The sequence below is a fragment of the Symphalangus syndactylus genome, chromosome 1 (genome assembly GCF_028878055.3).
Source record: "Symphalangus syndactylus isolate Jambi chromosome 1, NHGRI_mSymSyn1-v2.1_pri, whole genome shotgun sequence".
In the NCBI taxonomy this organism is placed as follows: Eukaryota; Metazoa; Chordata; class Mammalia; order Primates; family Hylobatidae; genus Symphalangus; species Symphalangus syndactylus.
The window spans coordinates 142,780,748-142,796,496 of NC_072423.2; the positions used below are offsets into that span (position 1 = coordinate 142,780,748).

The window sequence follows — 15,749 nt, forward strand, 5'->3', positions numbered from 1 at the left end:
CAAAAGAGATTTAAAGGATTTGGTTGACAATAATGTACTTTCAGATATAATCAGGTATCCAAGTTAAAGACGGACCACAGACAGCCAAGTGTTTGATACAACAGCATAAGTAAATGGCTCTCCCTATTTCAGCAGACATGTTTAGAAAAATGACGTTCACGCAATAACATTTTCCAGTTACAGATTTTAATTGTATTAAGAAAATAAATCCTAAACTGTTTTGCTAATCTGTTGCTTTTTGCTTTAGAACAATTTGTAAGAGTTTATACAAGTCAATAGAGAAAATCTACTTTATATCTAGAAAAATATAAACAGAAGACATTTAAGGAGTTCTGAAAGAATTAATTATTTTGGATAATTTGGATGGTTGTGTTTGATGTCTGCCTTGCGCTATGCTAGGTTTGGTGAATTCTAAAGATGAAGGATACCTCCTATCAAGTCATTCATAGTCTAGTGAAAGAGACATTTAGACAAAAATAGTACATTACAGCAAGATCCTCAGTAGAGATATGCACAGGTTGCAGTAGGAGTAATAATAATTAAACTTGCAGTCTGGTTGAGGGAGGTATGGGAGAAATGCCAAAAGTGATCCTTTCATATTCCGAGACTACTTTATGATTCCTAGAGTCTTTGAAGAAGCTATAAAGGCTCTGGTACATGAGCTTTTTAAGCTTTCTCTTGGATTGCTATGTATTTCCAGTATGCTTCCTGTGCTTACCGTGTCTGTAGTGAGCCATGCTACCTGGGTTTTCAGCCTTCTCCTCTTCCTAGTTGTGGGACCATTAGCAAGTTACTGCCTTTTGTTTCAGTTTTGTAAGAAGAAAGAAATAGTACCAACCTGGTAGGAGCATTGTAATTATTAAGATCGTATATGGAAAACATTTTAGAATGCTGCCTGGTACACCATAAGGCTCAGAAAATTTTGGTTCTTATTATTAGTTTTGGTAGCTAGGTAGAATATTGAAACACTGTCACCATGTTGATCATTTAGATTCTCTTTCTAAAGTGCTGATGTCAAATAAAATTTTACATTTTTCCCCCTTTCTAGCTCCAAGAGGAAAACGAGGATGGAAAACCTTTTATGCTGTACTGAAGGGAACAGTTCTTTACTTGCAAAAGGTAAAAGTAAAGCAGATAAAAAATCCGCAAAACTCGATGAAATAATTAAATGAGGTCCAGTATATGTATATACAGTAGTCTCCCTTATCTGTGGTTTCACTTTCTGCAGTTTGTTTGCTGATGTTAAAAAATATTCAGTGGAGAATTCCAGAAATAAACGATTTTAAGTTTTAAGTTGCATGCTGTTCTCAGTAGCGTAATGAAATCTTTCTCAATCCTACTCCATCCTGACCAGATGTGAATCATCTCTTTGTCCAGCATAGCCATCCTATATACGCCCATCCTTTAGTCACTCAATAGACATCTCTGTGATGAGATCAGCTGTCCAACTATCGCAGTGTTTGTGTTCAAGTAACCCTTATTTTACTTAATAGCCCCAGAGAACAGTGATGGTGGCATATAGTTATCATTGTTCTATTTATTATTAGTTATTATGTTAATCTCTTACTGTGACTAATTTATAAATTAAATTTTATCTTAGGTATGTATGTATAGGAGAAAACATAGTATACAGTCATCCCTCCATGCACACAAGGGATTGGCTACAGGACCCCCCTTATATACCAAAGTCCCCACATACTCAAGTCCTGCAGTCAGCCCTGTTGAATCCACATATAAGAAAAGTTGGCTTCTGCATACTCGGGTTTCACACCCCAGGAGTGCTATATTATTAGTCCTCATTTGATGGAAAACAGTCCACGTATTAGTGGATGTGTACAGTTCAAGCCCATTCTGTTTAAGGGTCATCTATATATAGGATCGGGTACTATTCAAAATTTCAAGCGTCCCCTGGGGGGTCTTAGCATGCATCCCACATGGATAGATAAGGGGAGCCTACTGTAGTACATATTTATTCATCCTTCAATAGGCACTAGGTTGTTTCCACCTTTTGGCTTTTGTGAGTAATGCCACAATGAAGATGGAGTGCAAATATCTCTTCAAGATCATAATTTCATTTCTTGTGAATAAATACCCAGAAGTGGGACTTTGGGGTCATATGGTTCTGTTTTCAGTTTTTTGAAGAAACACCATATGGTTTTCCAAAGCAATGTACCATTTTATACCTGAACAACAGTACATAAGGATTCCAGCTTCCCCCCATATATGTGTTGAATTTATCTCAGCTCTGTGTTCCATTCTGTTGGTCTATGCATGTGTCTGTCTTTATGCCAGAACCATATTGATTTGATATTGTAGCTTGGTAATATGTTTTGAAATCAAGAATGTGAGGCCTACAGCTTTGTTCTTCTTTTTCAGTATCGTTTATGGCTTATTCAGAGGTTCAGAGTCTTTTGTGATTACATATAAATTTTAGAATTTTTTTCTATTTCTGTAAAAAATTCCACTGGGATATTCACAGGGATTTTGTTGAATATGTAGGTCGCTGTGGGCAGTATGGATATTTAATAATGTTAAATCTTTGAATCCCTGAACATGGAATGTCTTTTCATTTATTTGTGTCTTCTTTAGTTTCTTTCAGCAGTGTTTTATAGTTTTCAGTGTATATGTCTTTTGCCTTCTTGATCAAGTTTATTCTTAAGTATTTTTTAATACTTTTTCATGCTGTTGTAAATGGTATTATTCGTTTCTTTTTCAGATTGTTCATTGTTAGTGTATAGAAATGGAACTGATGGTTGATTCTGTATCTTGCAACTTTGCTGAATTTATTTATTCTAATAGGTTTTGGGGGGATCTTTAGGTTTTTTACATATAAGATCATTTGAATCTGTTTCTCTTTTGAGGGTTTTTCTTATGGTGAAAGGATATTGAATTTCATCGCTTTCCTGCATCATTGAGATGTTTGTGTAATTTTTATCCTTTGATCTGTTAATGTGTTTTATCACTTCGACTGATTTTCATATGTTGAACCACCTTTACATGCCAAGGATAAATCTCACTTGGTCATTGTATATGTTCCTTTTAATGTACTGTTGAATTCAGTTTGACAGCATTATGTTTAGAGTTTTTGCATTTATGCTTATAATGGATATTGGCAAGTAGTTTTCACGTACTGTTTTCTGGTTTTGATATCAGGGTCATGCTGGCCTCATAAAATGAGTTTGGAAGTGTTCCCTCCTCTTCAATTTTTTGGAACAGTTTGAGGAAGATTGGCATTAGTTGTTTAACTGTTAGGTAGAATTCACTGGTGAAGCCATCTGGTCCTAAACTTTCCTTTGTTGGGAGGGTTTTTATTACACATTCAATCCCCTTATTATTACAGATCCGTTCAGATTTTCTACCTCTCCGTAACTCATCTTGGTAGATTTTAGTTTTCTAGTAATTTATCCCTTTCTTCTAGGTTTCCCAATTTGTTGGTGTATAATTGTTCATAATAGTTTCTTATAATCCTTTTAATGTGGCATCAATTGCAGTGCCTCCTGTTTCATTTCTGATATTATTTATTTGAGTGTTCTCTATTTTTTTCTTAGTCCAGCTAAAGGATTGTCAATTTTGTTGATCTTTTGAAAACAAATTTTTAGTTTTATTTTGTCGTTTCTCTATTTCTTTTATTTCTGCTCTAATCTTTGATTAGATTTTCATTTCTCTATTTCATTTATTTCTGCTCTAATCTTTATTGTGTCTTTCCTGTGCTGACTTTGATTTTCATTTCTCTATTTCGTTTATTTCTGCTCTAATCTTTATTGTTTCTTTCCTGTGCTAACTTGGCATTACTTTGTTCTTTATCTGGTGTAAAAACAGGTTGTTTATTTAAATCTTTCTCTTTTTCTAATGTTAAGTGTTTATTACCATAAACTTGCCTTTTGGTACTGCTTTTGTTTCCTTCCACAAGTTTTGGCATATTTTTTGTCCATTTTTGTTGGTGTGAAATTATTGTCCAATTTCCTTTTTGATTTTTTTTTGACCCATTGATTGTTCAGGATCATGTTGCTTAATTTCCACATATTTGTGAACTGTCCATTTTCCTTCTGCTTTTAATTTCTATTTCCCTTTCTTTGTGATTGGAAAGTATATTTGCTATTATTTCAGTCTTCTTAAATTTGGTAAGATTTGTTTTATAACTTAGAATTTTATCTATCCCAGAGAATGTTCCCTGTGCACTTGAGAAGAATATATGTTCTCATGCTGTTGAGTGGAATGTTCTATATATGTTTGCTAGGATATTTGGTGTATTGCGTTTTAGAAGTTCTCTGTTTCTTTATTAATCTTCTATCTAGAAGTTCTGTACATTATAGAGAGTGGGGTGTGGAAATCTCCTATTGTTAATTTCTACCTTCAATCCTGTCAATGTTTATATATTTACATTCCTTGATGATGCATGCATATGTATTAATAATTGTTACACCTGTGTGATGAATTGACTGATTATTATGTGTCATTCTTTCTCTCTTGACAGCTTTTTACTTATTTTGTATAATATAAGTATGGCTACCCCTCTGCTCTTTTCGTTACCAATTGCATGTAATATTTTTTCCGTTATTTCACGTTCAGGTGTGTGTGTCTTTAAATCTAAAGTGAGTCTCTTGTAGACAGCATATACTTGGGTTTTTCTCTCTCTCTTTCTCTCTCTCTCTCTCTCCCCCTCTCCCTCCCTCCGTCCCTCTCCCTCCCTCCCTCTCCCCCTGTCTCTGTGTCTCTGTCTCTCTCTCTCTCTCTCTCAGTACATTCAGCCACACTCCCAGCTTTGATTGGGAGTTTAATCCATTCGTATTTAAAGTAATTATCGATAGAGAAAGACTTACTCTTGCTATTTTGCTATTTATTTTCTGTCTTGTCACTTTTTTACTTTTATTAGTATTCCTTTTTTTTGTAATAACATTTCTTTATTTATTTCTCATTTTCTTTTGTGTATCTTTTAGGGTTTTTTTTGTTTGTTTGTTTGCTTACCGTGGGGCTTACATAAAACAGTTATAATGATCTATTTTAAGCTGATAATGATTTCAGGTCATATGCCAAAACTATACTTTTACTCCCTCACAAATTATATCCTTTTGTATTCTGTTCCCACTAATGTATATTTATAGGTAAAATATTTTAATACTTTTTTAAAAATTTCTATACCAGAGTTAAAAGTCATTTACACACCACTATTACATTATTAAAGTACTGAATATTTTTCCTACATATGCTCAGCACTCTGTATCAGTGATTGCTGCATTTGAATTCAACCAACCTGAGATTGAAATATTCAGAAAAAAAAGTTCCACAAAGTTTCAAAAAACAAAACTTGAATTTTCTATGTGCTGAGTACTATGTTGAATCTATGCCAATGAAATGATGTGTAGGCCTTTTATTAGGTATCATGAGTAATCTAGAGATGATTTAAAGTGTACAGAAGGATATACATAGGATATATGCAAATACTCTGTCATGTTATGTAAGCAACTTGAGGATCCATGGATTTTGGTGTCCATCAGGGGTCCTAGAACAAATCTCCCACAGATACCAAGTCCTATCTCTGTTTACTTTTGCCATTGAGCTTTATACTTTCATGTTTCTGTTTAGCATTCTTTCATTTCATGTTGAACTCCCTTTAGCGTTTCTTGTAAGGCAAGTCCAGCATTGATGAACTCTCTCAACTTTCATTTGCCTAAGAAAATAATATCTTTCTTTCTTTTATATATACATATATTTTGTATATATATATATTTTACTTTAAGTTCTAGGGTACATATGCACAATGTGCAGGTTTGTTACATATGTATATATATGTCATGTTAGTGTGCTGCACCCATTAACTCATCATTTACATTAGGTATATCTCTTAGTGCTATCCCTACCCCCTCCCCCCACCCCACAACAGGCCCCGGTGTGTGATGTTCCCCTTCCTGGGTCCAAGTGTTCTCATTGTTTAATTCCCATCTATGAGTGAGAACGTGCGGTGTTTGGTTTTTTGTCCTTGCGATAGTTTGCTGAGAATGATGGTTTCCAGTTTCATCCATGTCCCTACAAAGGACATGAACTCATCATTTTTTATGGCTGCATAGTATTCCATGGTGTATATGTGCCACATTTTCTTAGTCCAGTCTATCATTGATGACATTTGGGTTGGTTCCAAGTCTTTGCTATTGTGAATAGTGCCGCAGGAAACATACGTGTGCATGTGTCTTTATAGCAGCATGATTTATAGTCCTTTGGTTATATACCCAGTAATGGGATGGCTGGGTCAAATGGTATTTCTAGTTCTAGATCCCTGAGGAATCGCCACACTGACTCCCACAATGGTTGAACTAGTTTACAGTCCTACCAACAGTGTAAAAGTGTTCCTATTTCTCCACATCCTCTCCAGCACCTGTTGTTTCCTGACTTTTTAATGATCACCATTCTAACTGGTGTGAGATGGTATCTCATTGTGGTTTTGATTTTCATTTCTCTGATGGCCAGTGATGATGAGCATTTTTTCATGTGTCTGTTGGCTGCAGAAATGTCTTCTTTTGAGAAGTGTGTGTTCATGTCCTTCCCCCACTTTTTGATGGGATTGTTTGTTTTTCTTGTAAATTTGTTTGAGTTCTTTGTAGATTCTGGATATTAGCCCTTTGTCAGATGAGTAGATTGCAAAAATTTTCTCCCATTCTGTAGGTTCGCTGTTCACTCTGATGGTAGTTTCTTTTGCTGTGCAGAAGCTCTTTAGTTTAATTAGATCCCATTTGTCAATTTTGGCTGTTGTTGCCATTGCTTTTGGTGTTTTAGACATGAAGTCCTTGCCCATGCCTATGTCCTGAATGGTATTGCCTAGGTTTTCTTCTAGGGTTTTTATGGTTTTAGGTCTAACATTTAAGTCTTTAATCCATCTTGAATTAATTTTTGTGTAAGGTGTAAGGAAGGGATCCAGTTTCAGCTTTCTACGTATAGCTAGCCAGTTTTCACAGCACCATTTGTTAAATAGGGAATCCTTTCCCCATTTCTTGTTTTTGTCAGGTTTGTCAAAAATCAGATAGTTGTAGATGTGTGGTATTATTTCTGAGGGCTCTGTTCTGTTCCATTGGTCTATATATCTTTCATTTTTAAAGGGTAGTTTTGCTGGATGTAATATGCTTATGTGGCAAGTGTTTTTTTGTTTGTTTGATTGTTTGTTTTGAGCACCTTGAACATATCATCACAGTCACTTCTGGCCCTGGATCATTTATGCTGAGAAATCCACAAACAAATCACTTTTCTTTTGCTACTTTCAGAGTCCTCTCTTTTTCTTTGACTTTTTATAATTTTGTTATTGGTCCCAATGTAATTTATTTCCATTAATCCTCGTTGTCATTAGGCTTCTAGAATCTAGATGTCTGTTTCCTTCCTCAGATTTCAAAAGTGTTCTGTAAATAAGCTTTGTGCCCTCTTTCTTCTTTCTGCTCTTTCTTGGATTTCCATAATGTGTTGGTCTGCATAATGGTGTGTACCATTAATGCCTAAGGCTCTCTTAGCTCTTTTTCATTCTTATTTATCTTTGTTCTCTGAGTGGATAATTTCAAATGGCCTCTCTTCAAGTTTGCTCATTCTTTCTTCTTTGTTTTCTGCTTTTGAGCTTCTCATCTGAATTTTTCCGTTCAGTTATTGTATTCTTCAGCTTGAAAATATCTATTTCGTTCCCTTAAATATTTTCTCTTTGTTGATATTCTCATTTTGTTTATTCATCTTTTTTTAGCTTGTTGAGCATCTTTACAATGTTTATGCAGGTAATTCATATACTTTTGTTTCTTTAGGGTCGATTTCTGGAAATTCATTTTGTTCCATTGAACCGTGTTTTCCTGTTTCTTCTGTCTCTTGTAGCTGTATTGGGATGTGCACATTTGAAGAATCAGCCACCTCTTCCAGTATAGAGACTGGCTTGCTAGAGCAGAAGCCCCTCACCGGTCATCTTTGCTAGAGATTTTAGGGAACTCTGAATCCTTTTTCAGGAGCCCATAATCCTTGCACCCTCTGATGTCTGTCTGCAACACTGCAAGTTATCTGATTTTAGATCAGGAAGCTACCCAGCTGTCCCCTGTTGTAAGCAGCCACCAAGTGTATGCCTCAGTGTATGCCATCAGTTCCCTGAATCAGGAGAGTCAGATACCACTCCCTCAAATAGCCCTCCAAAAAGCCAGAATGCTGGATGCATACTCTGCTCCTCTCTCTCCCTCCCAAGGGAGAAATCTTGAGTTGTGCGCACCTCACAATTACACTAACTGTGCCAGCCACAGCAAGCCACCTGTCTATCTACTCTGTTCTAAGTGTCCTTCAGGCTTCCAAACTGTGCTAGTTCTGATAGTGCTCTGAGTGAGGTGAGACAGAAATTAGTCCCTTGGGACCAAGAAGAGCTGGAATGAGGACCACACACTCTACCTTTCTTCAGCCCTCCCAAAGTAGAAGCTTCAGGTTGACCACCTTTTCTCCCAATTGCATCAAGCTGTTCTGACTGCAGCGAGCCACCCACCACTTTCCTTTGTTCTTAGCAGTGCCCAGGTATCCATACTATTCCAGTTCCATCAGTATTCCAAGTGAACCAAGATAAAGCCATTACCCAGGCAGCCTTCTGAAAAGCCAGAATATCGAATATCAAAGACCTCTTTCCTTTCCCGCATGAGAGATGTCAGGGGCCAGGGCATTCTCTTCTGGTGCTGAGGCATGCCAGCTTCAGGGAGGGGCTGATGTGGGTAACATGAAATCGCTCTTCTTACCTGTTTCAGCGTGGGTTTCTTGGCTTTGTGCTCTCCTGGGGTACTACAACCTCTTAAATGGATTTTGGCATTGTCTTAGTAGGTATTTTGGTCCGTAAATAACTGATTGATGGACTCAATATTTTTATGGGGTAGATGAGAGCTGGGACTACCTATTCTGCTGTCTTGCTAACAGCACTCCCAGGAAGAGACTGTTTAAATCTATGTGGAATCATAGAATAATACAGTTTTGGCATCTTATTCTTTTCACTCTGTATATTATCATAAACAGTTTCTTATTAAAAGTTTTTTAGAAACATTTTTGGTTTTCATCAATCTGGTATTTAGTGACTGTGAAATGATATGTAATTATGGTTTTGTTTCTTCTGTACCTAGATCATTTATAAACATACTCATTTTTAAATGCTTGTAGTATTTTTTGTTAAATAGATTTATCATAATTTAACTTTTCCCCCACTTTCAGACATATTCTTTTTTAGTTTTTCATTTGCAAAATAACAATACACACACACACACGTGCACATATCTATTTTCTTAGGATTCCTAGGGGTGTCATGGGGCACACTGTAGGAACTGTTTACAGTTCTGAAAACATATTTCTAAATTACCTCCAGAAAGAGTATACCTCATTTCATTCCTTACAGAAGTTTGTGACAACATGTCTGTTTTCAGTGTATTATCGACATATGGATATTCAGAGGAAAGGATCTGAAAGGATTCATTTTGAACTTTTTTTTTTTTTTTGGTGTTTGTCCACGAACACATGTCTTTCCATTCTTTACACACTGCTGTAATTGCCTTTCCACACCTGTGTTTCTCTGGAAAAGAGGCCTCCCCTTTGATTTACTATCCACAGTACTGAATCAGATGGCGACCCCTCATGGCATGCACACTTGCACCACTGAGATGATCAACCGCTTTGGAACGGAGACTGGGAAGGAATACATTTGATTTATTGTTATTTTAAATGTTTCAAAATATTATAATAATGCCATATATAAGATTGAAAGAATTATTAAAACTGGCCTTCCTTAGTCCACCCAGATCTTTATTTAAAGCACTTTAACTGTATTTCAACTATCCTGTATCTTTTTTGCTTTTGTTGTTGTTGTTGTTGTTTTGTTTATTTGTTTGTTTTTGTTTTTTACAAAAGCTTATTCTTAAATGTTCAACAGTTTACAAGACAACACTTCACTTTAGCTGTAGGTGGCAAAATATGTTATGGCAGGGAATACAGCTGTTTAAGTCAGAATGGAAGGCAAGGGTCACCGTCACCTCAGACACAAAGAACAACTTACTTTTGGCCAGATTTCTTTTTTTTTTTTTTTCTTAATTATTATACTTTAGGTTTTAGGGTACATGTGCACAATGTGCAGGTTTGTTACGTATGTATCCATGTGCCATGTTGTTTTGCTGCACGCATTAACTCGTCATTTAGCATTAGGTATATCTCCTACTGCTGTCCCTCCCCCCTCCCCCCACCCCACAACTGTCCCCCGAGCGTGATGTTCCCCTTCCTGTGTCCATGAGTTCTCATTGTTCAATTCCCACCTTAAATCAACCTTTTGGGCAGCAGACCCTTGCCCACAGCCTTTGCTTTCAGCTTCAGAGTTTCTTTGTCTTTTCTTTTTGTTTCTGCTTGGAAGCCCTTTCCTCCTCGCCCATCTCCTTGGCTCATTTCAGGGCTGCTGCTTGCCACTTTGATGGCTGTATCTGGTGCCTGCCACCCCTTCTCCAGACCCTGCCGCTGGAAACCCGTATCTTTCATTAACATTTTGCATATTACCAGAGCAGCCTTGTAAACAACACTTTTATAATTATTTTTTGTTTTATTTTTTATCTGAACTGTTTTCAAGTGTCCAAATTAGGAAGGACCGTATCTAGCACAAACCCTTTTGTCATCTTCCTTTTGGAATAACTCAGGTAAGGAATATTGGAGCACGGAATGCTTCACCTTGGACCATGATCTCTTTGTGGAAAATAGGCTTTGTAGAAAGAGGTATGGAGTTAGCTGAAACCCAAAGATCACAAAGTAAATGATTTGTCGCATCCTTCTAAAATTCTCACATTACTTTGAGGGTCATGACAAGGGAGAAATGGAGGCAGTTGTTGATACTTGGAGATTATCCGTGCTCTTAGGTGGCTGGATATCTCGTATTGTCTTTATTTTCCTATGGAGTGGACACAGCTTCTAGTTTATAAGTCAGCTACTCTGGCCTCTGCCAGATCAGCATGTGTGTGCGTGCTGGGCCCACGCTGGTCCTTTTAACTACCTTTGTCTCTGCAAGGAAGAACCCTTTGAAATTAAATTTCACATATCACAGACGTTTCCCCAGCATAAATTCCACTCTCTTGGCTCACTTCTTTACTTCGTCTAAAATCTCTGTTAAGGGGCTTAGCTGCCTTTGGGAAAACCGTTTCTCTGAATACCTAGCCACCGGATTTCCACCCACTCCATCTCAGGGTGGGCCTGGGAAGAGAAAACTATTCTCACATTCAGCATTTGAGAGGAGTGACGCCAAGAGAGATGCTGTTTCAAAGGTACCAGCTTTTCCTACATCACTGTCCTCTCCCTCAGATAAATGTATTGGGAGTTTGAGTCATCGAGATAGAGAATGGGTTAGTATTGACAAGGGAACAACTTTGTAAACCTTGAAGCTTCAGCATCAGCTTGGATTAGAGCTCCAAGAAGGTTGCTTCTCCAGATTTATGATAGCTCTGGAGTGTGGCAAATGTGCATTTGGGGAAAGTTGGGTGAAATTGCTTTTGTAAAGAGAAAAGCCTGGCACTAAGGCAATTATACATTTATGAAGAGTGAAAAGTAGAATCATGGGCTATTGTTCAGGTTGCTATTTCAGTTAAATCATAAGAATGCTCGGGCGCCTGTAGTCCCAGCTACTCAGAGAGGCTGAGGCAGGAGAATGGCGTGAACCCGGGAGGCGGAGCTTGCAGTGAGCCGAGATTGCGCCACTGCACTCCAGCCTGCGCGACAGAGCGAGACTCCGTCTCAAAAATAAATAAATAAATAAATAAATAAATAAATAAATAAATAAATAATGCTCGCATAGCTGTAAGCTATCTACTTACAATGAGAATAAGCCTGCAAAAGGGTGGCCATGTTTAATAACCAGTCTCCACTCTCTTCTTATTGTTAATACTCTTTTTTAAAAAATCAGAACTAGTATATGTTGCTAGAAACCTTGCACAGATCCTAGAGACTAATTCCTCAGTCAATAGAAGCTTAAACATCATAGTTCTGGGTCTTGTTTAGCTATATCTACCTGACTGTGTAGCTTCTACCTGATTCTGTAGTTTCTTCCTAATTTGTAGAACTAAAAACTAAAAAAGTAGGTAGACCGTACAAGAAGGAAGACCTTATGGGCATCTACATCTGGAAATGCCACTCCCTGTTAGGTTAATAGGGTACTGCCTGCTGCTGAGCAGACCTTTGCATCAGAGCGTCCTTTGGGGTATTGAGCCATCCACCAGAAACAAGAGTAGTAGGTAGTTAAACTTCTTCCCCTTGCCCAGGTTGTAGCATGTGTTAAGTGCTAATCCTGGTGATGCGTGCATCCTACAGGGGGTTACTAATGTCTCCCACTGCTGGTTAATCCATCCCCCTGGTTGGAAGCCTAATCTACCAGCACGTGATAGCAGATGCTACACAAAAAGTGAATTGTATGATTACAAGGTGGTTTGGGGTTTATACAGTTTGGGTTTTATATCCTCCCAAAGCTATTTATCACATCAGGTACTGTGCAAAATTCTAGGCTTCCAAAGATGACTAAGATACAATCCCTGTCTACACAGAGCTCACAAAACAGGAGGAAAACAGATAAATTGAGCATTCACTAAGCAATGAGATGAACTAATAGAGGCGTGGAAAAATCTTACTGAAGAAGGCCACCGAAGCATACTTGCAAAGGTCAGAGGATGCCTCCCTGAGGAATTAACATGACTTGAACTGATGCCTGAAAGATAAGCAGGAGTTTGCCAGGCAGGCAGGCGAAAGAAAGCATTTTAGCCAGAGAAGGGTGAAAATAGCAGATTTGAGACAATGTGGCATATTCAAAGAATTGCAAACTGCTTTTTACATTTGCATTATAGGCTGGAGGGGGAGTAGCAAGCGGTAGAAAGATGACGAAAAAATTATGTTTCAAATGATGAAGGTGTCACGAAAATTAAAGAGATGGTATCACAATGTCATAAAAGTGTCCCATTTACAAAAGAACTGTTTTCTTCCCTCAAGGAATTTCAGGCTCTTTGAGTGAGAGGTCACTGCCGCTCCCACCTATACTCAGGTACTCAAAGGACTCAGATGGCATAGTGTCCCCTATGCTAAGCAGCCCTCCTCACAGGACCTGTGTGGGGCATGTGCCCTCGGAGTGCGATATTGTTCTCCCTTCTGTGCTCTTAGGATGCCAATATTTACACTCCTGGGATTCCAGTATAGCAGAAATGTCTCTCCTCCTTCTTCTTCCCTTCTGCAGCCAATCCCCCACTATTCGGGTGAGGAGAGAGAAGAAAAAGCCCTGGCCCAAAGTTAGTATCATTCAGTTTGACAAAGGCTCACTCATTTGGCCTCCTTTGTAACAGGGGCTTTGCCAGACGTGGGGATGCAAAGATCCCAGGATCCAGCATCTGTCCTTGAGGGCCTCACTAGCACACTCAGGTTCTACATCCATTCTCTCTTTCTCCACGCCTTTCTCCCTCATATACATTTCTCAGCATCAAGGATTCCTGTCCGAGGGCCTGCAGTTAACTTCCCTCCTGAGTGCCCTCCATTTTCCCTCCTGCGGCTGCCAGTGTCTTGGCCTTGGGGATAAATGAGGGGGGTAGTATTGCCTGAGACAGAAGGAAACAGGGCCTCTGCTTTCCTGATTAAATGAATCAAATTGGTCTTTGAAAGAAATCGTAATGGCTGGCAATTCCAGCCATTCCATAAGTCCATAATGGCTGGCTTTAAAGACCACCTTTCCTTCACTGTAAACACATATATACCACACACCTACACAAACCACTGCCCCCAGCCCCTGGAATAACGGTCTGTTTAGGGTCTCATTTCATTGTGAGTTGCTCATCAGTTACTTTAAGCCTTTCATCAAGACTTCTCAACTATCTAATAGCATATACTGATTTTTACCCATATAGAACAATTCAAGAATAATTCATTTCGCGTTTCCTCATTACAAATGGAGAGTAACAGTAAAGGCTTTCCCCTCCGAAAAACAAATAAACAAAAAAAGTCACAATAGTCATCAGAAGGAAAACTAGTCACAGCTGAAATTACACAGGAGAGAGTGCCAAGTCCTCACAGTCTCTATTCACACAACCTCTTTCACTACTCCCATCCCAGCCAAAGTGGCTTGTTGCAAAGGTTTTTGGCCACTCCTATGGGAAGTTGAAGCTTTAATAAATAATATCTCATGCCTCTTAAGGTTATGGCCGCTCTGTGTTTATACCGCCATATGTTGCATGCCTCCTGAACACATGTGCACAGTGTCGGCAGCCTCTTAGGTATTAAAGTAAGAGCTTTGTTAGGCTGGGGATCGCTGTCCCCAGCTTCCTCAGATCCCCCTAAGAAAATACAGCTCTTGGAAGAGCACTAAAAGCCTCTTCCAAAAGAAGAGTCACACCTTGAAGAGTATGCAGAGTCATACTCCAGGAAGTAGACATGCCTTGTCAAACTCCAAGTCTGTCACTTAACTAATTGCTGATTTGGAGCAGTTAATTATCCTCTAGGAACCTCAACTCATTGATCTGTAAAATGAGGGGAAATGATGTTGCAAGGTTGATATAAAGAAATGATTAAATACGTGAAAACACCTGTCGCACAGTAGGTTAATAGTAAATAATTGGTTCCCTTCGTCACGATTCTTATAAGAAATAAGAGTATTTTTTTCTTTTAGTCCTTTCCTGATTATTAGTCATCTCATAAGGAATAAAGTGTCTGGTGTGGTTGGGCACAGTGGCTCACACCTGTAATCCCAGCACTTTGGGATGCTGAGGTGGGTAGATTGCTTAAGCCCAAGAGTTCAAGACCAGCCTGGGCAACATGTCAAAACCCCATCTCTACAAAAAATACAAAAATTAGCCAGACATGATGGTGCTTTCCTGTGGTCCCAGCTACTCAGGATGCTGAGGCAGGAGGATTGATTGAGCCCAGGAGGGAGAGGTTACAGTGAGTCAAGATAGGATCATTGCACTCTGGCCTGGGCGACAGCGTGAGACCCTGTCTCAAAAATAAAATAAAAATAAAGTGATTGGCTTTATTCAGACCTTATTTTCCTACCTTTTCACAATTTTCCTATAACAGTCTGTGTATGAATTAAGAGTTAGGCTGTCTCAAGCATCCAAATAAAGGCCCTTGCTTTTCCTGATACCTTTATTGAAAAATAAGTAATTTCTTCTACCTTTGTTTCCACTTCAGATAGGAGACAAATGCCTCCATAAATCCTCCTAGCACTAGTGCTAGGCAAGGCAGAGGGCTTCGTGTTCTGGAGCTAGCAACGTGGCATAAACACTGGTCAAAAATGCCATATCACCCCGTTCCTCATTCCCATAGACGTTAATTATATATATGACATGACTTCTACATACTTGTCTTCTAGTTAGAGGAATTTTACCAAAGATCAGACACATGCCTCCTCTCCCTCTCCCTCTCACTACCTCAACCCTGGAGATTTAGATACTCCCTTTATGAAAAAATAAGTCATAGGCTCTATATACCCATTCCATGTGGCAAAAACATGAAACAAATAAGCACAAGAAGCCCCCTACCTTTTTGAAGAGAGATTTAAGAGCCGTATTCCTGTGTTAAAGAAAGCCCACATAGCCTTGCAGAGCATTTCTGTATATTTCATATCTAAAAGAATAACCACTCCCAGATCAGAGCATTATATATCACAAATGTAGGAAATGGCTTGGCAGATTGCCTGAGCCAACTTGCTTCTTTGGCCATTTAGCCAGAAATAAGACTGGTTTGTTAGTATAATAGTTTGTAGGTTATGTCTTGCATCTGAG

General features: G+C 38.5%; 1 protein-coding gene across 14 annotated transcripts in view; it reads left to right on the forward strand.

Annotated features, from left to right (window-relative positions):
* Nucleotides 1–15,749, forward strand: part of PSD3 (pleckstrin and Sec7 domain containing 3) — a 555,378-nt gene that overhangs the window by 485,653 nt on the left and 53,976 nt on the right. For all 14 annotated transcript variants that reach the window (XM_055286530.2, XM_055286538.2, XM_055286547.2 and 11 more), the window contains one exon: nt 1,049–1,119. In XM_055286530.2, the coding sequence (XP_055142505.2) occupies nt 1,049–1,119 (71 nt within the window). The remainder of the gene's footprint in view (nt 1–1,048; nt 1,120–15,749) is intronic.